This window comes from Ambystoma mexicanum, chromosome 4p, assembly GCF_040938575.1.
Source record: "Ambystoma mexicanum isolate Mex_15411 chromosome 4p, UKY_AmexF1_1, whole genome shotgun sequence".
In the NCBI taxonomy this organism is placed as follows: domain Eukaryota; kingdom Metazoa; phylum Chordata; class Amphibia; order Caudata; family Ambystomatidae; genus Ambystoma; species Ambystoma mexicanum.
The window spans coordinates 1,127,647,575-1,127,675,034 of NC_090927.1; the positions used below are offsets into that span (position 1 = coordinate 1,127,647,575).

At 42.8% G+C, this 27,460-nt stretch overlaps 1 protein-coding gene across 2 annotated transcripts in view; it reads left to right on the top strand.

The window, feature by feature from the left end:
* SOD2 (superoxide dismutase 2) overlaps window positions 1-27,460 on the top strand; it is a 181,467-nt gene that overhangs the window by 65,639 nt on the left and 88,368 nt on the right. For both annotated transcript variants that reach the window (XM_069606717.1, XM_069606716.1), the window contains exon 2: window positions 871-1,070. In XM_069606717.1, the coding sequence (XP_069462818.1) occupies window positions 871-1,070 (200 nt within the window). The remainder of the gene's footprint in view (window positions 1-870; window positions 1,071-27,460) is intronic.

The following is a 27,460-nucleotide window of genomic DNA, read 5'->3' on the forward strand; positions in this document are numbered from 1 at the left end:
CGGGGGCGCTATGGCCTCTAAAGCTTTCTGGTACAGAGTTCGCTTGGAGGGTATTGTGTGGCTTTTTATTTGTTTTACTATGGCACACTCTTCGGCAGTGTTTTCTCACACCCTAGAAATGCCATGCCTTAAAATTCAGATTAGTCCTAGTTTAGGACAGACAGTCATGATTCTGTTAATAGTATAGAGGCAGTATTGTCCCTCCAGTACCCTTCCTCACACTGTAGTGTTTCTTCTCTTCTAGATTCCATGGACCAGCAGGGCAGACCTTCTAGCAGCCAGTGCCTACCAAAGCTCAACTGGGGCTGCTATATGATCCTTAATTTTCTGTTCCTGCAGAGGTCACAGATGTAGAAAAGAGGACCGAGGACGAACGGGGAGTGCAGGAGGAGGTTGTGGATAGCGGGCCTTGATTGTTGAACTGCGAGTGGAGGGACAGGAAGAGGACTTGTGGGAGTACTAGTTTCTGTTTCTTGCTGCAGTTTATAAATAAGAGTTGTGCATAATACTCCCCTCCGTGCCATGAATAGAATTGCGACTGTCTGTCGGAAACTACGACTAATTTGATCTAGAAATGTTGGCAGATGTCTTGTTGTTCTTTGATTGTAAAATACAGTTGCGTACCATCGTCTTATTGATGGAAGAAGATGCACGTTTCACATTGGTTATTCCAGAGCCTCTAGTCTATCCAAAGGTTCAACAGTCTTTGGGAAGGAATTGAGGCCGAGGTACTGTTTGGATCTTTAGATGTTTTGGACTACCTCTTTGTAATATTGTGCGACGCAACCACCAGGAAACCTGTTAAATCTTCAAAATATAAATGACAATCGCAGACAGTAATGTGGTGTCTCCTTTTTTGCTTTATTACAGACCTATCGGGCTTATTCCAATTCTTGGGAGCCTTGTATCTAGACAGAAGCACGCCCTCCCAGATTTGCCTTATGATTTTGGTGCACTACAACCTCACATCAATGCAGAGATCATGCAGTTACATCACAGCAAGCATCATGCAGCATATGTGAATAACCTCAATGTAGCAGAAGAGAAGTATGCAGAGGCTTTAGCTAAAGGTATGTTTCTGTCCAAACTCTTACTCGGAGAACACTGTTGGTGAAGTTTACAGTAATCTAGACTAACTTTTGATTGCGTTTAAAATTGCAAGTTCTTATGTACATATTGTTCTAATCAGGATCAGTTAAGGTTTGTTGCTCTGCCGCTGGAATGGGCTTTTGACGTTTCTGTATCTGGTGCTTCGATTCTGCCTATGACCACGATCTTCTCTTACAGCTTTTAATTTGACACACAAGCCTTTTTTGTTATGCCTGAAAGGCCCATTCTACTATGAAAGTGCACACGATTAGTAACGTGTACCCTGACCCCTGCCAGTGACACGCTAAAGGCCAATGGATGCTTTTATACATTAGCCAAATTGATCACTGCTATAGTATTGAATATAATATGCATCCATGTAATTTTCGCATTTCAATCCTTAATGTGAATGTATGTGTAGAGGTCATTTAATATAAGTGGTCATTTTAGGTGTATGCTTTGAGGTTGAGTGTTCAGATTTAAGAGTAAGTATCATAATACATTTTAATTTATTTAAAGGTTTACTTTAGTGCCTCTCAAATGCATTGTGTGCTTGCTGTCTGTTTTTGTTATTGGTGTGCGTTTAAAGATTTTATTTGCTGATGTTACCTTTGTCATGCCGGTATTGAGGGTGAGCTAAGTTTGTAACAATGTTAGTTGCAAGGTTGGTTATATTGTATAGTTTGTCATAATTTTGGTTTTATGTTGTTTAATCTGTTAAACAGACTTTCCCAACCTTCATAGACTTTTCGTAGATATAAAACGTTTTTATAAATGTTTTATCCCAATTATATCCTTCCTTTTTGTTTTGGGGAGGATTTTCTAAATTGATTGTGTATTATGATGCAAGTCCCTACATGTGTGCTCTTCATTCGCTGTTAACTGGGGTTGGCAGATGAGTATTTCCTCATTTCCGATATTATTTTGGTGGTATGTAAGTAAAGTTAGGCAAATTCATTTTAGTATGTGCAATGTTTTTTGAGTGAATTTAGTTATTAGACACACTTTAAGCACAATTTTACAAATATACTTTCTAAAAAAAGCATTGTATAAATAAGGACAGATTTAAAATAACATTTTTAACATTAAATTCCTCTTCATAGAAAAATAAATAATTCATACATTTGAGTTTGTCTGGTTTAGTCTTATAGCTGAAGAAATGTCACAACTTTAGAGCTTCTTTCCAAATATTGTGAGCAGCTGCACTGAGAACAAGATATTCAGCATCAAAAAGGGTACTCCAGAATTTATCTGTTCCAACATAATTCAATTTGGTTGCCAAAACTACTGTAACCCCTGACATGATACGTTTTTAACAATTTGCATGCACACAGTACGTGTTGTCTAGTTTCTACATTATTCTGGCAGAAGTGCGCTTCTCAAGAGGAATTTTTTCCATGCCCCTGTGTATTCTAAGGTGGGTATAATATATATATATATATATTATCTCTCTCTCTCATGAGGAAGACCGCAAAGGTTTTATTCTTTGAAGATGCACTCCCATCTCAGTAGGATTACGGCATAAGTTGCTGAAAAAACATCAATAGTTGGGGAAACACCGAAAAACTGCCCAGCAAAAATTGTCTCAAGTAAAAAGCTTCATTAACAAATTGCAGTATAAAAGGCTTCCCAATGCCATGAGAGGCTGACGCCTTTCGCCACACTCCTAAGGCTTGCTCACAGTAACTCCGCCCTGTAATGGGAGCCCATTTTAACCCATACACACACACACTAGCAAACCGTGAAGAGGTGACTTACATAACTTCTGTTATTGCTGTCAGCCATCTTTGGGAGGGCTCATATTATTCTCCTTTGCAATATCTACATAATTGAATTTTAACCAGCATATATGGATGTCGGATACATTAAACTCATATTTTCTCTGAGTAGCAATACATGAGTCTTAACCACTAGTTGTAAACATTACACAGATTAACAAATTATCTTTTTCCCATCATTTGCTTCAATCCAAATTTGGAAGGTCATGCAACTTATGATTCTGTAATGTTATAATTAGTAATGTGCCTTTTTATAATTGTCTAATATGCGTGCATGTCCTGGATGGTTTACTATTATTTGGGCAGCCATTCCAAGCTTGTTATGCCTTTTTAAATATTGTGACCGTGTTCGCATATTAGCATGGTTATGTGTGTTGGTCCTATATTAGAGGTGCAAATGCATAGTGCCAGAGTAATAAACAACATGGTTATATAATAACATGATTATATGTGGTACAATATTGTTAAAGTGCCAATGCATAGTGCAAAAATAGTAAACAGCAGAATTGTAAGACTGGATCTTTAAATATCCGTCATATATTAAAGTGCAAGTGCCTTGGTTGAAATCATTAATTGTGAACATCATATACTTTACTAAGATTGACATATAAGTACCATCTATAACCAATCAGCCCGAAAATTATAGCTGTTCAATGCATTTGGATCTAACACAATGTATTTTAAAAAAAAAGGAGTGGGTGTCAATGCATAGTGCAAGGAAGGTACTGCATTACTATGTGGCTGACGCAATGTGTACCTGTCATGTATTGAGGTACAAATACCTTTATAAAACAATAATGGTCATGTATGCTGTATATCTATGACCCATAGTAAAGTGCTAATGCAATCTGTACAGTTAATCAATACAATAGTAAAAGCTATTCAATACATATAAATCAAATGGCGCCATCTATAAAACTATACCGCAATGCTTGCTCACTGATTAATTGCATAGCTCTTTGGGAAGCCTGTGTATGTTCATATATAGTGGTGATGGTGTTATCCTCACCTCTTAGTTTTTGAGGCCAAGATACTAATATATTTAAGTCCAAGTCACCTATATCTGTATGGGTATGTCATCAATTAGTGATAAAAATATAAGAATTATGTAAAAATCAACTAGAAACCCTACACAGTAAAGCGCAAGAAAAAAGCAAAGAGCAAGAAAACAGGAGGAAGAAGAGAAAAGAGAAAAAAAAAGTATTAGAAAATTCATCAATGGATTATTTTGCCAAAGGAAATGAGTAATGTCACAGAGCAAAATAATCACGGTCTATAGAAGAATAATTCTACACAACATATTTTATATGTACGCTCATTACATCATTCACACATAGCAGTAAAAAGTTCTGTATCTCAGCGGGCCATTCACAACATCGGAAAATACACCCCTTGTCAACCGCCAAGAGCCAGAAGGGAAAGGATGAGGATCATCTTTTGCCTACTGGTTCACTCACAATATAAACAGTTAAAAGTCAGTCCCAAGTGAAAATTGGCATTTTACATTAGATAATGCCAGGTACTTGGAGTTTTCTATAGCTATGTCTGCACGACAGTGTATATAACTTTATTGGCCAATGTAGTGCCAGCCACTAGGAAAGTCTAACTACTTGTACTGATAACACACAATACATATAAGGCGCCTTAACTTTAAGGTCCTTTTACAACATCTAAAAATGTACAGACAGTAGTCTATATGAGACCTGTTATATAGCACAGGTCTAATTGAATTGTTTCGGTCTATGCCAAATTATTCTGTACACCGATCATAAAAGTGCATGAGACCAGCTCATGCTATATCAAGGTCGACCGGTTTGCAAATCTTTTGTTAATGCTTTTGAATGTGATGCCATCTATCCAGCCTCAAATCCCTTCCTTGATAAAATGAAACTCTGGAAGAGGCATATAGATGACATTTTCATGATTTTTAGAGGCACAGAAGCGGAGCTACATGAATTCCACATTTGGCTCCATCTACAAAATCCATTTTTGAAATTCAATTTAGAATTCAATAAGAAAACAATTCATTTTGTGGACCTCAACATTATGGTAGTTGCAGACAAACTGTGCTCAAAAGTACACAAAGTTACCGACAGGAACTCACTGACATATTCTAGCTACCATCCGCAGGCATTGAAAGATAATCTTCCTTTCGGTCAATTCCTCCGACATAGAAGAATATGCACACAGACAACAGATTATGAAGAACAAGGAAATACTTGAAGAAACAACTGGCCAACAGAGGCTACCCAAAGAGGATCATTGACGCTACGTATGAGAGAGCTTGAAACATTCCAAGAAGCACGACTCTTCAACAACACCCTAAACTGCCTACACATGACCATATTATGTCAGTTATGAGTTATTCACCCATGTTGAATAAACTCAAAAAGGAAATAAAGAATCTATGGCCGATTCTTAATACTGGACAACATCACCTGGATGAGCCGAAATTTGCCATTAAAAGGGGAACTAACATCTGGGACAAATTAGTGAAAAAACTCGAAGACCGAGAAAAACGCCCCGCAACCATCTCGCAAAGTATTGTCCCTACAGGACATTCCCCATGTGGATCCTGTTCCATGTGCTCACAAACGGAGGGCACAAAAAAAATCGACCTTGGGCTTTGAATTCCTTGGAAACAACGCCAGCTTACTAATTGTAATACTGCAGGAGTTATTTATCTGATAAAATGCCCGTGTAATTTTGAAATACGTGGGCATGACTATGAGACCTATCAAACGGATGATTGAACATCGGTCCTGTCTCGGGACCAAAAAGTTGACAGCACCCATGATCAATCATTTAATATCTTAAGGACATAGCCCGGAAGAGTTTTTAAATGGACAATAATTGAGAAAATACAAATCCCCAAACGAGGTGGTAATTATCACAACATTCTCTTCAGGAGAGAACAGAATTGGATAGTCAGGCTTAACGCACACAGGGGAGGGTTGAATGAACTAATCCAATGGAACAAACTAGCTGTTCTTCCACGCTAATGTCACCACAGTAGAGGATATGGTCATACTCCGTGAGTACATGTATATAATAACCAGGGGAGTTCTGTACATTTGGAACGCCCCCTGTTATGAGTTGTTTTCACACATGGTACTGGACTGCTAAGAGATTATGATGAAAATGTAGACAATAGCCGTAGCCAGTCAAAGCACTCACTCAAGGGTATTTGGCATAAATAACGTTCCACTCTAGAGGGGTCTTAAACACTATGCATGCACATGGTTAGGCTGCACAAAGGTAAAACAGCATCGGAAAGCTAAGCTTATGATGTGAGCATGTAATTACTGTAGTAATGTTTACCATCACATCCACTTGGAACAATGGGTTTGGTTAAGCCGTTTGTAACGAACAGCCTTCCAGTATAGGCTTTACAGGTAATTATGTCATGTTACCGCTCGGAATTTACATATTGCAATGTTTTCCTAAAATCATATACGATATGTTGAGCTTTGATATTAACACAAGCAGACACCTTCAAGCAGTGTTACATCTAAGCTGTGGGACATGGCCACTCCACCAGGGGGTCTGTTAATATTAGTTCTGGTGTATCCATATTTAGCCTTGAGAATTTGTATTGTCAGCATTTGGACATTTCTGTTCAAGATCCTGCTCTGCGGGATGAAATGAGGCTGTGGTTTTGCATTTCTTCGCACACGAACCTGGAACACACATTTTTCATGCCTGACCTAAGATGGCCGATTACATGACCAATGCCAAGATGGCGGAAGTACCATAGAGTTTAGCTGGCCTTGTTTGCGTCTCTTGCATATCCGCTGGCACTACAGAGCCAAGTAGTAGCGGAGCACCTCATCGTTTAGTAATCACCTGGACGTGTCCATTTACTCACCAGCGTCCCGCCAGCACCTCGAGTAAGATTTCTCTCTAGTGGGGTCGTTTAGCTGTCCCCGCCTTTGCAGGGAACACACTCGCACACAGCTAGCGCTTTCAAAGGAGGCAATTTACTGATTCAGGCTTTCCTTATGTGTTTTGTCTAGGTGTTGCCTTAGAGCCAGCGCCATATTTGATAGCGCAGCACCTTCCATTTACAGCGCCAAGGAGCGTCTGTACACACACCTTGTAGCTGGTAAGTTCTTCCAGCCCTTGCATAGGACAATGGAGTTACATTGGTGTTTAAACAATGTGCTCTGCGACACGAAAGGCACCCGTTGACTTCTCTTCTTTGTTCATTTTATTTTTACGTTGAAATAGGAGCTTGCAGCCCCTTAATTCCTTTGGGCACGGTAAGCCACTCTACGCACTGTATATTCACAAAGGGGTTATAAGGTTTATGACCCAGCACACATCCCTGGTAGGGGAAGTAAACAGTGGCGCACCCCTGAGCACGACTTTCTCCCTCCCACACCCCCCACTCCTCCCTTTCCCTTCGTTCTGTGTGACAAAAGGCATATTCTTGAAAACAAAAGTCTTCAACTAGTTATATAGCCTTGTGATATCTGTAGATGCACATTTTTCAAGTAATTGATGTATAGCAGTAAATACAAGCATGATATAGGAAGGGGCCCATTAGTGATCCACCCCTCCTTTTCTGTTTTCTCTGTCACTTCTCTATAGGAACAAGAAAACACACGCAAGTAGCTTACGCACACAGGGAGCTAATGCCCCTTTGTTATGAATAAAGTCCTGATGAAGATGACCTGAACAAGATATGGTTATGAAACCGGTCGACCTTGATATAGCATGAGCTGGTCTTATGCACTTTTATGATCTGTGTACAGAATAATTTGGCATAGACTGAAACAATTCAATTAGACCTGTGCTATATACCAGGTCTCATATAGACTTCTGTTTGTACATTTTTAGATGTTGTAAAAGGACCTTAACCCTTTAAGTGCCATGGGTATTTCTCGCCAGGGCCTTTTTTGGTGATTTCGGTATGTGGCCATTCAATGGCTTGTAACTTTTTTGTTACATGAGATATCTCGGCCAAATTTGGCTCCTTTTTTCTCCACAAGTAGGCGGTCGTAACGCCACCCTGGAATGCTGTAAGGGGGTGAAAATAACCAAAAAGGGGGAAATTCAGGGTTTTTTTCAAAAAATGCCAATAAACTGATGTACAAAGTAGCCTGTGGTTTTTTCCTTGTAAGAGCTAGGAACACATGGTTTGCTGTGCTTGCTGAATTCCCCAATTTCCTGGCTTTGAAGAACAGGTTGAGTGGAAATGGAAAAAAAATATTTTGATGTAGTTATCAACCGTTTTGTGAGAGGTAGGCAATTTTGCCCATTTTTGCCAATTGGACATGCATGGACGGAATTGAAGAAAAGGGTAGGAAAGCCGATTTGGAGGATGGAAAGGCATATATTTCTGAAAAGTAGACAAAATTCCAAGTTTGGGAAGGGGTGATTTGCATAGGTCAGGCAACAACTAGGTAGTGGAAACTGCCGTAGATTGGGGGGAAAAGCGGGAAAATGACCGAAAAAAAGGTATGTGTTTTACATGGTTGGCTTGGTACGGCAATGGCTTCTATGAATTTTGAGAAAAGCAATGCTCCGCTACATTCCCCCGACTCTTGCAGTTAGGATAGCACACATTTTTTGTAGTGTTTTACAAAACAAGCAATACCACAAGCCAAACACTGAGCCATGGTACACAGGAGTTTTACGCTCACGGCCTGAACAGACACACTTAGCATGTGGAAATCGGGAAAACCAATGTGGTGAGGAACGGCAAGCATACATTTTTTGAAAGGGCACAGGCAGACCTTTTCAAGGGTAGGTGACTTGTGCAGGTCACAAAAGTGTATGGTGCCTAAAGCAGCGACTAAATGTAGGTCACATTTGGGAAATGAAAGGTTTGTGTGACAAAGGGCACCAACAAATGGGTCAAAACGTTATGAAAACCACACAACACATGGCCTACTGTCCCGCGTTCCCACAGGTGTCCCGATGAAAACGGTACCTCACATGTGTGTGTGCATCTACCTGGACGCCAAGGGGAAAGCCTAAAACACAAGCAACCCCAAGTCTGTTTTCAGACCGGAGTTTCAGACTCTCTGCCGACCGGCACAACATACAGATATGGGCCTCGGGTGTCCAAGCCACCAAGGAAAATGCATTTCCAAAAAGAGGACACCCGTGGGAATCCGCAGAGGTATAATTTGCACAAATCACCCCAGAATGTATTACCCAGAGGCCCCGGCAAAGGCCGAAATGTGCCGAAAAAACCCACATTCTTCACTGTCGGGGGTTCTGGGTAAAACATTCTGGTCCGCTTCGTGGAAGTTGGATCTCTGTGGATTCCTACTGGTTCCCTCTTTTCAGAAATGCATGGGGTTCCCAGTTTTCCTTGGTGGCTTGCACACCCTATGCCCAAATCTGTAGGTTATCTCCCCAAACCTTTTTGTGGTTATCAGTAGGTTAGCCTTTTCCCTTTGCAGCTAGATTGGTGAACCCACACATGTGAGGTACTGTTTTCGTTGGGACACCTTTGGGAACGCGGGAAGGTATGACCTCTGTTGGCAGCATGCTTCGGTGGTTGAGCAGAGTGAAATGTCTGGAAATTGTGTTTTTTACCCCCAAATTTTGAATTTGCCGGGGGTTCTGAGTAGTAGATTCTGGGCCGATTTGTGCAAGTCAGACCTCTGTGGATTCCCACGGGTGTCCTCTTTTCGGAAATGCATGGGGTTCCCGGTTTCCCTTGCTGGCTTCGACACCCTAGGGCCAAATCTGTAGGTTGCCCACATGAACAAAATGTGGTACCGTTTTCATCGGGACACGTGTGGGGACACGGGAAGGTAGGCCATGTGTTGGCGGTGTGTTTCGGTGGGTGGCCAGAGCAAAAGGTCTGAAATTGGCTGGAAATTAAGACAATTCTCAGAGACATTGCCCTGTGTCCACTCACCGAAACAAGTCGGCAACAGATGTCATACCTTCTCGTGTTCCCACAGGTGTCCCGATGAAAACGGTACCTCACATGTGTGGGTGCACCTATCGGGGGCGCAAAAGGAAAAGGGTAACTCCCTGGGAACCCCAAGCCTTTCGCCACTGCCCATTTTGTTCATGTGGGCAACCTGCAGATTTTGGCCTAGGGTGTCGAAGCCAGCAAGGGAAACGGGGAACCCCATGCATGTGCCGCCATGCTTTGGGGGCCGGGAGGGAGGAGAGGGCTGCTTACTTGAAGCAGCCCCCTTCCCTCCCAACTCACAAACGGATCCATGGTGGTCCAGTGGGTTGCTGGTCACGGATCGAGCGCTCTGCGCCGATCCGTGACCAGTAATGCCTCATGTAGATGGTGTCCACCACTTTTTGCCATATCCCTGGTGGTCTAGTGGGCCCCAGGGCCCCAAGCCCCCTTTTCCAACGATACCCGCCTCGATCTCCGGCTTGAAATGCAGCCGGAGATCGACGCGGAGAAAGAAGGGCTCTTACTACTTTCTTCACTGCAGCAGCCGAAACTGGCTGCTTCAGTGATTTTACTTTCAGTTTCAGTGATTTTACTTTCAGCTTCACGCCGACGTGCGTAACGCACGCCGACGTGAAACTGAAGGTAATCCAGCCCCCTGGCAGTGAGGTCCCCCCCTCACATAGCCCGGGGGTTGGATTACAGTTTTGCTCGATCGATTTGCAGGGATCGAGCAAAGCAGAGTGCCAAAACCGACGAGCCGGCTGGTCGGTGGTAACCGGGAGCGGTTTTCACTGACGAGTCAGCTCGTCGGTGGTACTTAAGGGGTTAAAGTTAAGGCGCCTTAGATGTATTGTGTGTTATCAGTACAAGTTGTTAGACTTTTCTAGTGGCTGGCACTACATTGGCCAATAAAGTTATATACACTGCCGTGCAGCTAAAGCTCTAGAAAACTCAGTACCTCGCATTATCTAATGTAAAATGCCCATTTCCGCAGTTTTCATTTAAACACTTGGGACTGACTTAACTGTTTATATTATGAGTGAACCAGTAGGCAAAAGGTTATCCTCATCCTTTCCTTTCTGGCTCTTGGCTGTTGACAAGTGGTGTATTTTCCGATGTTGTGAATGGCCCACTGAGATACAGAACTTTTTACTGCTATGTGTGAATGATGTAATGAGCATATATATAAAATATGTTGTGTAGAATTATTCTTCTATAGACCGTGATTGTGTGTGACTATGTATCTAAATTCTCGGTAGAAATGTAAATCAGACCCCTTGTAGGTCGAACCAGTAATACCCTTAGTGTTACAACAGAGCAAAATAAAACAGAAGAGAGAGGAGGAGAAAAAGCAAGGAAGAGGAACAAGTATACATTGCCTACACTCCCAAAAAGGTATATAACTCCTTATCTATATTATGGCCTGTTGGATTTTTGCTTTCAAAATCAATTATGCTTTTCGTTTCTTCTTGTTGCAACAGTTTCGCTGTCGCCTCCTCTTGGGCCTGTTACACCTTTGTGGACACCAAAGAATGTAAGTTTTAGGGTCTCCATCATGAAACTCAAAACATCTTTTGCCATAGGATATGTATGGTCCTTGTTGGCAGTGGCTCTGATATGTTGTAAAACTTGTACTTTTAATTTACATTTGGTGCTGCCAACATACCACTTAAGGCATGGGCACATCAGGACATATGGAACTAGCTCAGACTCGCAAGTAATTTTGCTCTGAATTTGTATCAGTGTATTAAGAATTGGATGAATGTAGCGACTACAATTAAAAGCATATTTACACACTTTGCATTTACTGCACTTAAAAAAAGGCATTTCGTCCCCCTGAAACAATTACTGCCTTTGTGAGTGCTGTCTGAGACCATATAGCTTTGAACTACTAGATCTTTTATAGACCTACTTTTATGGAAGGCTATATTGGGCCGTTCTTTTAATAAATTGCCTAGATCTTTATCCACCTTCAGAACTTTCCAGTATTTGGTAATAATGTTTCGTATAATAGGTGAATGGCTTCCAAAAGTTAGTATTAATCTATTAGTATTCTCTTCTGTTGTATCCCGAGAATCAGATTTAGATGTCGTCAACGGAACTTGTCTGTTCATATCCCGGACGTTAAGATGGGATCTTTCAATTACTTTTTTGGGATACCTCTGTTGTAAGAAGTTATGGGCTGTTATTTGGCTTGCTAGGTCAAAATCTTTGACATTGCTACAGTTCCGTCTTATGCAAAGAAATTCGCCATATGGAATGCTCCACAGAAGGCTTTTAGGGTGTGCACTGTTTGCGTGGAGAGGAATGTGCGCTCTTGTTGTTTTTTCTATAAAGCTCACACCCAATTTTTTCATCTACAATTTTGACTTTTACATCGTGAAAATAGGATGGATTGTACGCTATGTTTTGTAGAATCTATGATTTGTAGATTCAAGTTGTTAACATTCAAAAGTTTAACAAAATCGCACCAAGATTTTTCTGTACCATTCCAAACAATAAATAGCTCGTCAATGTAGCGTGTAGCGCAGCCATAGTATTATTTTGTCTGTGAAGATCTCATTTTCCTCAGTCCATACCACTGATTTCTCCCAGTGACCCATCATGAGGTTTGCATACGAAGGCGCAAACTTAGTACCCATTGCGGTGCCCTGGATTTGACGAAACGATTCATCAGTCTCACCATTTCAAGAATCATGGTGGAGTGATCCAGGTAATTGAGAGATCGCGTTTTCAAATAGGTTTCACAAGCCTGTATGCCATCCTCATGGTGAATTGATGTATACAGTGACGCCACATTCATGGTGGCCAATAAATATGTTGGTTCCCATGGCAGATCATCAATTTTGCATAAAAAGTCTGTGGTGCCTCTAATATATGAGGGTAGCATGGAAACAAAGGTGCAAAGTATTTCGTCCACGAATTTAGACATATTTTCAAGGAGTAAGCCACACAATGTCACTATAGGTCTCCCTGGAGGTCTAGTGGGGTTTTTGTGAATTTTTCGGAGAAAGTATATCGTGGGGGTGACTGAGTGTTTTGTGAATACAAATTTCACCATTTCTTCCTCCAGGATACCTGCGTTTTTCCATTTAGTTAGAAAGTCCCAAATTGTGCTTTCTATTTGTTTGATGGGATGTCTCGTAAATTTTTCATAGCATTTGATGTCATTGAGCTGTCTGAGCTTCTTTTACATAGTCCTGCTTGTTCATTAGGACGATGTTGCACCCTTTATCTGCGGGTTTAACTATATATTTATCCATTTTACATATGCCTGACAAAGCCTTTTGTTTCTAGGAAAGATTGCTTTTGATGCGTTTATTGTTTCTCCTTTCTTGTTTGAGGTCATAAACACCACATTTGAGAACGCTTCGATATGGACATTCTGAGCACTCAATGGATTGAACTTCGATTTGCATTTGAGTTTGCTTTTAGATGGCCAGTCTGTACAGATGCTAGTTGCTCCACAGCAGGAATTGCTAGGTTTTCAAATGTTTCACCCAAGGCCTGCTCACTTTCTTGTTGAAGAGTGACTAGTGTACTAAGAGTGTCCATATCTGCAATAATAACATCTGTCTGCCCTTCCAGCATCGGTTTAGGTTTCTTTTTATGTGTTTGTAGCAAAAAAAGTTAAACGCAATTTGCGTACAAAACTGTCCAGATCTAATCTTGTCTGCACATAATCATAGCCTGCCAGAGGACAGAAATTCAGTCCTAGTTTGAAAACCTTTCTCTTCTGGTGTCAGAACATGTTCGGAAGGGTGACAATTTGTTGCTCATTTAGACTGTGCTCAATGTTTTCATTCATTTGCCAGAGCGCAGTGATCTTGGAGGAGGGTTGTTGCTTGTATTTGTTGCCCCTCTGCCCCCTCCTTGTTGCTTTCTCCCTCCTCTTCCTCTTGTTGTGGCTGACCATTCCAAGTTTTTTTGTTGTTGTTTGAGCGGCCATCTTGGCATAACAGCCTCATTTCCTCTAAAAGGTTGAGGCGTACTTTGGGTTCTTTATCTTCATTTTCTGTAATGTCTGATTCAGAATTGCATGCTATAGACACTTGGTTTGTTTCATTTTCAGTTCCCGAAGGAACCACTGTCTCCTTTGCCCTTTGTCTCATGTGATCAAAGCAATGTGCAAAGGTGTATACTCTGCCTTGTTCGTAAGTCGCCTTTGTCTCGCAGAAATTTGTGCTGTTTTCTCAATTTTATCTCCTCTTATGTTTTTAAACCATTTTCTATATTGATTTGAAGTTTCTTCCCTTCGCTCTCCTTCATGCTCTTTAACTTTTCTTCAAGCTCACCTATTTGTGCAAGAATTTAGTACGGTCACGCCCAGCATATTTTACTAGGATGCACAAAAAAAGTCCTGGAACATTGGTCAGAAGCATCCCCCCGCCCCATTCTCTAAGCATGATTGGATATTGTTCTTCAAAAGATCTCAATCCTTGTGGAATCCTGCCCACATCCAAATAGTTCTGTAGGGAATGTTCTTCCCACCATTTACTTGTTTCTCTTTTCTTTAATTTCTCCAGTTCTTTTAATAATGAGATCTTGTTATTGTCCCTTGATTTGTCTGTTCTTGCTGTATCTTTCTCCTTAACTGTTGGTAGGGTTTCATTGAATAGGCTGGCTGCCTGTTCTTTTCTCATAGCCTCTATACTGGCTTGGGACGCCATGGGTCATTTGTAATTATATCTGATACGGTGTAAAGTTCCCAAAGCACAAGCAATGCTTAATAGGTTGTGGAATCCGAAAGATATATATTCTGAAGCGCCTTCATTCTGCAGAAGTTTAGTCTGGTACATACAGGGGGCATACGCTAAAAAGCTCTGGTGGGAGAAGTCTGTGTATCTCTTTTTCATAAAATAGTTTTTCGACTTTGTTTATTCTATCCGAATTACTTGATTTTCGCTTTAATTTCAATATTCGGTGTTGAGCGCAGTTTCAATGGGTATTTCTAAGAGATAGTGTAAGGAGATCTGCTGTAGTTCATAAAGAAACAGATTTTTTTTAATGGACAGTGTTTTCTTGCCTATTAAGCTCAATAGGTCATTTGAGGTGGAATAAAGTTCTTTAAAGTAACCACATTGAAATAAGAGATGGAAGGAAAAATTCCATTCTTAAGGCTTCGAACAGGATTGAGGAAGGATTGCAGAATTCTTCCTTCTATCTTTTTCAAGCATGCTTGAGCAACCGCACCACAAGACCATGCAATAAACTCTATGTAATGCCGACACAGTATATGTCCAACGGGCTCACAACAAGTTGTCCCCCTTTATTGGCAATGAAATGCTTTGCTACTGACCATTTTAAATAAAGAATTTTAACCAAACCTAAATACTGAAAATCACTGAATTTAGTATACAATGCACATATGCTGGTGGGGTAATGCATTAAAAAGGGTGGGATTATAGTCCTTGCAAAACAGGGGTTTGGGGGGGGGGGGGCACAAAATTAAATTTGGTATTCATGGTTCGGTAAAAATGTAAAAATGTTCGTTATAAAATCTTTGGTTAACATCACATAGAACTGTAAAATGGTATTGTCGGCGTACGTCAGCCAATAGACTGGTACACCATTGAGTTTGGCAGGGAAGTTATTGGCATTGCTGATAATGTCAGCCACATATAAATTAAATGAGAGGCGCCAAGACACAGCCTTGTTTTAGGTCTCTATTAATGTACGCTTTACTTCCCAGCTTGACTCAAGCGCACTGTAACTAATGTATCAGTATATAGCAATTTAATGAGCAGCAAGAGGTCAATTCCCCATAGCTCTAGCGTCTTCCAAAGTCGAGGTCGCGAGACTAGGTCAAAAGCCTTACTATAATCTACATGGCAACAGAACAGGTTATTGTGTTGGGATGATAGTTTGCCTCTGAGTTTAGGTACTGAATGGCAGTGACGTTTAGAGTATTATGTTCCTTTCTAAAACCAGTCTGATAGGGCCTTAGCTTTTCACAGCTTCAGGCCCATCCAATGAGTCTCTTCAGGAGCATAGTAGCAAAGATCTTTTGGTTAGTGTCCATCTCCAATAGGTGATAATTTACCAGGTCCTGCCGATCTCCATTCTTAAACGGGTACAAGAAGGGACTTTTTCCAGTTGTCAGGAATTATTCAATTACCCTCTACAGTACTAAAGGTGCCCATCAATAGACTGGCCCAAGATTTGCTCTGAAGAGGATGTTTGCAAGACCATCCGGGCCCGTGGCACATGAGGGCTTCAGATTCATGATGATGGTAATAAATCATAGGCTAATGATCCAACTTTGGAATTCCTGAATGACCTATTTCAGCAACCGGGGCCAATACAGGTTCAAAATAGAGAGCCCTAATATGAGGTTTCCATTATGTTACTTGAACCAGATTTAATTCAATAGAAAGAGGGGCTGAGCGGAATTCATTAAAACAGGACTAGAACTTACAATGTTCTAAGTGAAGAGATATTTTCAGAAATATCGGTTTACCAAAAGATGGATTTGGAAAGACCGCTCCTTGACCGCATGGAGCGTTCTTTCTGAATCATGCCCCTGCCGCACACGAGTGCGCGCCGGGACTGACTGGCTCTGCAGGACCCGGAAGCGGACGGCAAGGATAACTGATGAGTGTCTGTCTGTGTTGTGGTTGGGGGTGAGGGGAGAGTCTATTAGGGGGCTGAGATTTGAGAGATATCCTCCAGGAGGGTGGGGGCTGGTGAGGAGGAATAAAGGGGTGGTCCAGGGGTGACACCCCTCTCTCCCCCGAACATTAAAAAAAAACTCATTGTAAAGATCTCAAGCGAAAAATACCATTACAATGCCGGTTTCAAGAGAAATAATGCGCTCAAAAATGTTATGGGCTTAAAAGAGGGGCAATAATACAAAATGTATAATATCTAGTAGCGAATGCCACTGCAATTATAAATACAACGTTGTTATTTATGATTTCGATGGTTTTCTAACCACGGCAATCATAAATACAACAACGTATTTATAAAAGCACTTCTCTGCTCTCCGCGTCTCACTAATGAAGCAAAAGCCACCGCTGTAATAAAAGCGACCAGCAGGTGGCTTTTGTTTAGTCTTGTGAGGGCAGAGATCAACTCAAGCACAGGAGGCTCATCCATTTCACAAAATGGACGCCTCCTAGTGCTTGATTTTAAATGGGTTTAAACATGTGTAAAACTTTACATAGGAACTTTCATTAAAAAGATGTTTATATATTTTGTATTATTGCCCATCTTTTAAATCCATGACATTTCTGAGTGCACTATTCCTTTAAAAAGATCGGTCATTGTAAATCGGTCTTTTTCATTTGCGCTTCAAATGAGGTCATTTCACATAGAACCACTTACAGTTGTCATTTCACTGTAACAGACTGGTCATCAGCTGCCAATTAGCATAGTAAAGGGAATGCTTATGTTGTCGAAGCCTTTTGTATAGAGTTGCCAATTGGCATAATGCAGCTTCCTTTTCACTACTAGACATGGTAATTTGTCCCCTAATAGTGGCCCGGCTTTCTGATAGACCACCTTTTTATGGATGAATCTCCATATCAAATTGAGCCAGATGACCACTACCTGTGTTGCCAAAAGGATTAGATTTATGTAAGGAAGTATTTTTGGTTATATTCCTAATCATTGCCTCAATGTCCCAGTTGTGAGTCTCCAGCCAGGTTTCTATTGAGGATTGATTTACTAGAAGAGTGTTTCTCTTATTTACTACTGCGCCAGTCCATATGTGTTTCCCTGACTATTAACCTTAATATTAGAATTTCTCAAGGTTTTCCGATCCTGCAGTCAGCCTTGGATATCCAACTTAATGAGGCGTGATCACTCGGGTTATTTAAGTGCAATAATCTAACATTGTTGAGTCTGTTATAACATAGCAGGGCTCAAAGTTGAGGGGAGCTGGGAGCTATTTAGCTCCTACTTCTAGCATCGTAGAGCCTTGTTAGGTAGAAACCAACAGCTACCAGGAGCTACCTTCAGCTCATAGGGCCAACTGGTGCCTTCCAAAAATGTACTTTGTATTTGAGAATGGCAATAAATAAGAATTGGAACACATCTAATATACATTTAAACACAATGCTCCATACAAAACGTTAAAAGAGCATCTCTGATGGCTCCTGCCTTCAGGGGGATGGCCGACCCCCAGGAGCTGGTTTTAGTTCTCGTTCATCGAATCTCAATTTCAAACCCTGCATAGTCGATATGGGAATGAGCACACCCATTAGCCCAGGTATAAGTTGGAGAGTTATTTGGAGATTGAGTATAAGGTAAACATTTTTAGTCATAAGCTATCAAAAATGGCTATCAAAAACGGTTCCACTCAATGAAAATCCTGGATATTCAAAAATGAGTCTTCACCCAAAACAATGTCACCTATTTTGTATTTATTTGAAGTGCATTTGGATACATTGCAAGCTTTTCACACTATAACAGAGTAGTGTATCTCCGTCATATGTACAAATACAAGTAAAGCATATAAAAACCAATATGGGATCTTAGTTTGCTTCCGATTACAAATTTTATTTTCCCAAAATCTCTGCTAAAATTAATACAGGACCATCAAAAATTGATATTGGGACTTACTAGGAATTACATATAAAAATTGTTTAATTTCATATATTGATTTCATGGGGCTACCGACGCTGTCAAAAGTTTACTGGCAGCGATTTCCCACACATGAAAGGCAGAATCCAAAATGAACAATGGCTCTGCCACAAAAACACGGCTCCAGAATTGGTCAGATGGCATAACAAATTTGGTGTAGGCTTTCTCATATAGCCTGTCCGGTGCTTCACATTGTGTCAGGATATGTTGTGCTGATGATTTTATGTTTTTTGTGCAGTTAGAAGATTCTTTGTGAGCTTTATTCCGCCCCGCCCCCCCTCTCAAGCCCCCTAGGTTTTCGTGGACCGGGAGGGTCTGAAGCCTCACTGAGAGGATAAATCTGATAAGGGCCCGGGTATGACATTTTACTAAATATGTTTTAGGTACTCCCAAAACAAAAGCTTGGTCGGAGTAGACCACAGATTTCCGAAGGGACCGTAAATGGCTTAGGGTCTGGTCCGCATCAGAATTCCAAGCTCTCTGATATCTTGGCCAGATTATATCCGAGCCAAGAGTCCGGAATTGGTGACACCCAGATGTCACCCAGGTATCTTCTGACCCTTGCGTCTAGATTCTTAAGAGAATGTTGGACCGAGTGGTGTCCTCCCACCCCCCCACCAACTCTTATTGTATTCATGCCCAGAATTTACAAGTCGCCAATGACCATATTGTGGCTAAGGAAGGTAGTCCAAGTTCATGCCTAATCGCCTGAACCGGGATACAAGGTGGGTAGGTTCACGGAGGATCTTTCCCCTCTAACTTACCCAGGGAGCCACCAACCTCCACAGGAGCATACTTCATGGTAGGGACAATTGAGGTCTTGTATGCCAGAATCGTAGCTTCAATGAATCTTACTCCCTGGAAGTCAATCATTTTGTTAAGGGTGAGCTTCTTATGCCAATCTTTATGGGTAATATCCACCAGATGGGCACCAGCAAGATTTGGCCTTATGGAAATACCTAGGAATCTATACTCCTTAGTCCTTCCTTGTCCCCCCCCCCTCTCTAACCACCAGTTGTGTAAGCTCTTTACGTTGCCCCCCCCGACCCCTGCAACCAAAGACCATGACCTTGGTCTTATTGGTATTTGGACTCATGCCTAGGTTAGTCCCAAAGACATGGCGTGCCTGCAGTGAATGCTGTAGAACAATTTTTGTAACATCTAAAATGACTACATCATCTGCATATAACCTGCACAGCAGCCCCTCTCCCCCATACTGGGGGAGCGGGGGGGATTCAGTACCTCGTGTAACCTCTGGGCAAGCTGTGAAATGTATAGGTTGAAGAGCAGGATGGCTAATGAGCACCTCTGTTTTAATCCCCTCTTAGTGGGAATCGGTGCTGATCAGTCCTCATCTTGGGAGAGTCTGATTCTGACCTCTCTCGCTGTAATAATGCTTTGATAAAATAAAGCAGGGATGGCTCTGTTTGCCAGTTGTCCTGCTTTTCCTAGAAGCTGTCAAAAGCAGCTGAGAAGTCTATGAAGCAGACATGGAGCGACGCCCCTGGATAACATTGAGTATCCGACATTAACGTCAGCAGGGCCCAAATTGAATGGGATGTAGCACAGCCCTTTCTGAAGCCTGTTTGATGGTAACTTAATAGATGCTTTTCAACCACCCAGGTAGTAAGCAAGTCTAGTAACAAGTTGGCAAATATTTTTCAACAAAGCCAGCAGTCTATAGTTGTCTGGGAGGTCACAAGGCCTCTTTTTGTGGACTGGAATTAGAATTGAAGTTTTCCAAGTTCTTGGAATGCTTCCTGTTTCACAAATATGTGAACAGTTGTTGTAAAATATGGGCCCATAGTGACGTGTATGCATTCAAAACCAGATTCGAGAGGCCGTTGGGGCCTACCACACTCGAGGCCTTAGTTTTAATAATATAAGCCTCTAAATCTGGCCTTTTTATGTGCAAGTGCAAGCTCACTATTGAATTTGCCATAGCTTTGGCTTCTCAAAGCCAGTTTTGCCCACCATCAAAGGCCCTTTCGATGAACCTGGCGCAATTATCCTCCGTTACCCCTACCAGCTCAATGGGGTCTGCAGCATTCATTTGCGATTCCCCCTCCACCAGTGCCAGAATTTCCTGGAATCATTTATCCTAATTAGCCTGTTTAAGAATCTCCAGCCTGTCTCTTTTTGCAAGAACCTGTGATTTCTGAGCCAGTTCTTATACCTAGCCCTAAGTCTGACTAGACCTTTTCTCTTTTCGTCAGCCAACAGTGTGCTGTTACTAGTTATATTGCGTATGGTGGCATTTAACTCGTGCTTCTTTTTGGCAATGTCACTATCAAAGCGGCGAGCCGCCTTGTAGCGGCCATTCTGTTAAGCAACCTGTCTATGCTCCAGCGATCGTGCACGGAGTATAGCTTACTTATTTTATTATACTGTGACAGCGATTTACTTTCCAAATATAAATTCAGCTGCTCAATCTTTCTCACTGACCAGCAGTCTATTTTCCCCCAGTATTGACCTCTGGGTTGCAGCCCAGTCTTTATCTACCAATCTCCTGGCTGCTTCATAATTCATTGACAGTATCGCATGATCACTTGCCTTGGTGTTTCTCATCGCCAGCAGAGGATTAAGCCCTGCCGTCGTTTACGACTATAAAATCAGTGCGACTGCTGGAGTGACCATTTAACCAAGTTGTCTTGCTTATCCCTTCTCCCTGACTTAACAGTGAAGTTCAAACTCCTCCAGGGCTCCCAACCACTCCCTAGCTCTCGCAGACTGTCCCCCTTTTCTGCCCAGCCCCACCCCCCTTCAGCCATACAATTTACATTGAAATCCCCAGTTAAGATGATGGTTCCTCCCGGTGAGTGTGTGACATGTGTCTCCACGGTGGGATCTGTTATTTCTGCTGGCATGGCACCCCCCAGGGGGGGGGGGGTCGTACCCCGTTGCCAGCAAAGCTGGCACAATGCTGCCTTCCTAAATTCTTTATAGATGCTGCTAGGAAATCGGGGTGGGCCAGACCTGGACAGAACTCTGGAGGTTGGTGGTTACTCTGGCCCTAATACAGAGGGTGCCCTTCGGTCTATGTTTCTGGGGAACCCCCACCAACCGGAAGATTAAGGAGTAGCCGTCTAGTTCGAACGTGTCACACAACTAGGTCTCCTGCAGACAAAAACACATGGGACCCATCAGTATGTTCAAGATTTTGGGATTCAGTAAAAAAGAGCTGTGGCACCTAGAGTACCATGAAAAAATGTGCAGAGCTTTTGGGGCTACCACTGCCCCCTGTAATACCTGGGGTATCTCGGCCCATCTTCCGCTCTGCCTCAATGGTTCTAGGGCCCGGTTCCTTACCCAGGATCCGCTCTGGGGTTCCTTGGGTAGCATTGCTCTGTTGCCTGAGGTTTTTTTGGGCAGTAGGGACAAAAACAAAAATTTCAAAATCCAGCTGGTTTAATGCATTGAGGTTTTTACATATGCGTTCCACCACCACAGGGGACACAAACGTTGCCACCACCCAATTGTCGGCACTGTTGAATTTAGGCAGTTCCAGCTTGGAGAGATCCTTCGTAATCGGGCCCAGATCAGGAATCGTGAGCAGAAGCTCAAGCAACCAAGATCTGCTTAGGAAAGGGCAGTGCGCTGTGTTTTTCTCCATGAACTTAATGTGCAATAGATTGGCACACCATACGGGGCCACACCATACAGGGTCAATCTTTTGAGGTCCTGTCCCAGGGCCTGGGCCTTAATTGTTCAACTCGGTCAGATCACATTCATTGCACATCAGGGGTCGATGAATGGGCATTTTGTTGTGCGATAGTAGCTTCTCTGGGGTTAGCTTTTGGAACACTGGTAATGCAGGAGTCAACAAGCGTGCCCCTTGGGCATCACCCCTCCCACTTGGGTGCATAGCTTCTCTGTGCATTGTTGATGTCCTCCCCGCTGGAGCCGCCCCACCTGCAGGCCCTGCAGGACCCAGCTTGGTCAGCCCTAGGCCCGGCAACAACTGCTTACTGGACATCTGTGTCCTTTCCAACTGTACCGGTGGCCTTGTAGCAGGTATACCATGCAAGGATGTCCTAACCAGCGATCTGGACACCCAACCATCAATGGGACCTTTAAGGCACACCTGTCTGATTCGCAAAAATATTTGAAACGCAGGACGCCCCCATGCTAGATTGTTGGCTTTTCAAGTGACCCACTAAGGACTGTTTTTTTTCTCTGGTGTCACCAAATTTGGCCCCTTGTTCTTTCTTGGCCTCCTCTTTAGCCGTCTGACTTTGTGGGCAGTTTATTTGGTACATTTACCATTGAAAGTTCAGTGCAAATGGCCTCCAGCACCCCACTGTCCGATTCAGCCACTGCGTATGCCCTTTCTTCCCTAGTTGAAGAAGTGGCACTAAGCTTGTGGGTGGCTGTTAATCAGTTACCTGGTAGAACATGCCTTTTTACACTTTGTAATAGGTATACTATTCCAGGCATGTCCTCTTTTAGGGTCCGCTGTACCTCCACCATGCTAGTACGTAGTAGGAATTAGAGCCTCGATTTTTACTTCCAGTGCCCTCAATACGTTATTCTCTTGAGGGGGGGTGGGCTTGCACAATTTCCTCAACATCCTCTCTGATATCCTCAACTCTCCTCCCGATCACTCTCCCAGGGGGCAGATTCCGAGGTGTTCAGTTTTCCAAATTATGTGTGCAGGAAAGATTAGAGGACATCACATTATCTGTCTCAAAGTTTGCTGGCGCCATGGAGTTCCTTTTTACCCCATGGCAAAGTTTCAGCAACAAACCATTGTTATCTATTGATGTTGCAAAATCCGACAGTCTTCAAGCAGCTGGGTATTTGCTGCAGTCGTGAGGGCTACCGGGAATAACTTTGTAGGTGCGAAAAATGTTTTTATCTTCGACTGCAGGCACTGGCAGCGCAGGAATCCTGCGTGGGACTGTTCTTACAGCCAATTTGTTTGTATTCAGGCTTCTCGCCTGTTTTCCCTGCATCTTTATTTCCATCTAGTTACTCATTGCTGGAGGGGTGGGGGGAATCGCCAAGCTTCCAAAGGAGAGGTTTAAATATGTCTCTTTGGAGGATTGAAGAAGCTTCTCCCCTCTAGGGTGGCACAGTTCAGGAGGAAATGTTCTAGGTGAGAAGACTAAGCTGAATTTTTAGGTCAAGCTTAATTTCTCCCCTGCCCCATAGGGAAGCAGATCTTCCAATCAACTAAGTTATTCACACAGCCTTAAATAGCCTTGGAGGAAAGGGATACAAGGGCCAAGTCAGTCTAAACACCTACTGTGCCTCTGTATATGGATCCAAACTGTTCCTTCCACAAGGCGGCTGGGTCCCTCTCAAAAGGGTGACACCACTGCAGTCACTGCGAGCAAACACTGTTCTCACACTAATTGGTCAGCGACTACAATTTCATGTTGGTGCAGTCCACTCCTTTTGATATAACCGGCTGTGTCTATGCTGTTGTTTCCAGTTTCCATATTCCAAATGAGGTAAATGAGCAGAATGTGCATAGTGGGCAAAACCAATAAAGGATACCTTTTAGACTGCCAGACCGCCAGCTGGCTGCCGAATGTCACACTTTTCTGCCGCAAAGTCAATTAAATCCCTCCTTCAAGGAATTAAAACGTTAATAACCAGTTTGAATACAGCTCATACAGGAATCCAATAAAAAGGCCACTCCTTAACAGCAGCTAACGTAGGCCATGACAAGGGGCCAACGAGCACGACTCGGGCAGACTCGCGTCCCTTGATAAGGAGCCAGTGTAATTCCAGGCGCCCACGAGATGGTGCCAATTGCACTCCCTGCCTCGGCCCGACCAAATGTGGGGTTTTTATAATGAAGGAGCTCACCTTATGTTATCCACGGCTCTCCTTGTGCGTCCTTGTTTTATCTAGTTTGTCTGTTTGAGCTGCCAGATTGCCACCAACACCAACCACCACGGCAATGGATTCAGATCCCGGCACACAGCAATGCTCTTGCTCACAGCTCATAGGCTCACAGTAATAGGTTGTTGGAGGAAAGGCACAGCGAGCATGTTGTTAAACTGCACTGCACGCAATCATCAATATGTCCCCTATTGATTTCTGAATTTTTCTTGTGTACAGATCATTAGGGGGATCATGTACATTAATGATAAACATTCAGGCTACTGCATTTCGGGAGGGGAGAAACAGCCAATAGAATACAAAGAGAGATTAGATGAACTGGGAACAGCTCTAAATGAAAGTTGGGGATAGGAACCAAGACTAATCCTCCACTCACTCTACCGTGAGGTGGTGTCGCAGGGTTATGCACTATGGTATAGCCATCTATCTCAAAAGTCTTAGTGACCCATGTCTCTTGTAAAATAAAAAGATCAGAATCTGTTATGGAGAAACCCCGTGGGTGAGTAAGAAAGGCCCTTTAGCCCGTCATATTCTAGGAAAGCCAATTCAGAGGGTGTTGGGGAATTTTGGTTCTTTAACAGCCCGTTCTCGGATCCATTGTTCTATTTCAGTTATTCTCAATTTTTTTTGATCATTATAGTATTTAGAGTCTCGTAGAGTAGCCTGTTCTGTTTCTTGGCGTTCCGCAAGTTTAAGTCCTATCAGGAATTGAACGTTTTCTAAGAACTGTACTTGTTTCTTGATCTTACGGCAAGTGGTTAATGAAAAGACCAATAGTTCTAATGTGCTGGTGCCTGTTTTTGATAGTGCCACCATCAGCGTAGAAGTAAGTTCAATGAGTTCCCAGTTCAAGGCACTACCCACCGTAGGGAGCTATATATGGGCAATATCAGCTGAACAGATTACTTTTATCTGGTTGACTTTAGTAAATAGTTCCAGGATATAAGTGAGATAAAAAGTGGCTGTAACTAGTGGGGTAACACTCCTTCCGTTTTACCCACTTTGCGGCCAGCAAGTATCATTACCCATAAGATTTCTTTTTCCACGGAAGAAGTCAATGTACTTGCCTCAGGTATATGTGCGGTTGCTTCCTGAACATCCTTAGATTGATTTTATAGGGACGATTTCTCTTAAGCATAGGTTGCTAGGGCCCTGGTCGGGATCTTAAATAAAAGGGTGATTTTCTGTTGTGAGGAACTCATGGTGACAACAAGTAAGACGGACAGAACTGATCACAGTTCAAGGGTGTTCATTGACTACTGAATGCTGTGTGCAGGTTGGAAAAACACCTAATCTAAACCTAAATCTAAGCTGGGAACAAGCGTCGACCATCAAATGAAAAGAATAAGGCAGTCCTAGTGGCATTGTGTCAAAATAAAAAGGGCCTGTACTACGAAACCTATTGCTAAACCTCACAACTAATACAAAAAGGGGTGTGGGATAGTTCTCAAGAAAAGAAAGACGTGTTCTAGAATAGGTCAGGATGCAGTAGCCTGGGCCTCCCTTCCCCACGTTTTGGACACTGGGTAAAATGGGAACTTGAAGCACAGTACAGTCTCGGGCTTCTCCAGTACGAGACAACAGTTCCAATGGCAGCTCTCAGGACACACTCTTAGGCTTTTCTAGCACAAGATGATAGTTCAGCTTGTAGCCCTCAAGCTTTCAGCTATCGGGGCCGTCGATGGCCAAGTATCATTTCACTTGAAAGTCTCTTGCCTTCGAGGACTTGACGTGTTCAAACAACAAAACTAAAGTTCCTTTAACACGTTCTCTTGGGGTGATAAAAGTTTACCCCTGTGTCCCCCTTTTCTGGGTGCTGACCCTTCTCAATTGTTTATCATTTCACATAGGGTGTTGGCTACACCCCTGGCTCCCCCTCTTCCAGGCGCTGACCCTTTACGTATCATATTTCAAAATATTTCACAGTTCCTTTATCAATCAATGGTGGGTGACCGCTTCACCCCTGGATCTCCCTCGGTCGTGCTCGGACCCCTCTCGACTTTAGCGTATTCAATTCCCTTGGTTTCTCAATGTTTATTCTTTGCTGTGGGATTCACTTCCTTTTCTCTCACACTGCTTGTAGATCAAAGTCTTTCGATTGTATGGGGATTTTGCTTGACTCTCTGTATGACCACTTTGACCTATTTCACTGGCCCTCCTGTGGCCTTCTGCTAACTTCTTTTTTCCTCATATGGGGCTTGACCAGAGTCTCTTGAGTTTGCACCCACGTAGTGCTCTGCAGCTGGTCTCCCCCTCACCCTTTTTATAATTCATTCAAAGTTCATCAGCTTTGGTTAAAAGCTGTTCTCACTCAACACAGACCGGTTCTTATCGGTTCTCCCCTCGACTCACCGGCTGTGATGAACCGCTTGACTTTTGGCTTCTGTGGAGTCAAAGCTGTTACCATGGCCACAGAAGCTTCCCTCGATCCTGCTTATCGGCATAGGCTTGCCCCGTGTACCGTTGACATCTGCTGCAGGACACTTGTGCTATTTGCGGTCTTAAGCTCTCTTCCACAAAGGTTCAGCGGCCCTGGGACGAAAAGGGCAAGGTCACTTCTCTCCTCGCCACCCTCTAGATTCCTGCTGCCTTTCTCCTTTTCTTGAACTGCTGCGTGGTAGCCGTCTTGTCGTGCTGTCTGCTGTACTCGCCTTCCTCTTACTGCGCACTCTTGCTCCACCTTTTATCCCTTTGGGGAACAGGGAGGGCTGACGTGTGTGTGTGTGTGTGATTGCGTGTGTGATTGCTTGACTTTGCCTGTCCCTTCTGTCAGGCCTTTTCAGGTACATAGTTCTATTACAAGACCGTAAACCAGTGTTCATGTCGGAAAAGGAAGGGGTTGGAGTATTGGAAAAAGCGGTTGGTAGAGTTTTCAAACCTCCTCCGGAAGGGAAAGAGGTGCTGCATGGAATTCTAGCCTTCGTTTAGGTTTAGGTTTTGTTAAATGGATGTAAATGACCGGGATGGAGAACAGAGGGGATTGTGGGAACAGTAGTGTTCTGTCATAGTGGATTGGTTGTTTAGAAAGTGACAATCGGAGGACCGGGTTCATAAGGTTTGTGGGGCAAACGGGAATAGCTGGGGCCATGAAATAAACAAGAGGGATTGTGGGAAACAGTTTTTTGTTTGATCAAGTTGGGGGATGCAGAAAATAATAAGCAGAGGGATTGGAGGAAGAAGGATGGGGGTTCTTCGAATGTTGACAGGTGAAATATGGATTCTCAGAGTTATGCTTTTTGCGTGTAACAGGGTTTGGGACCTTAGATGATTG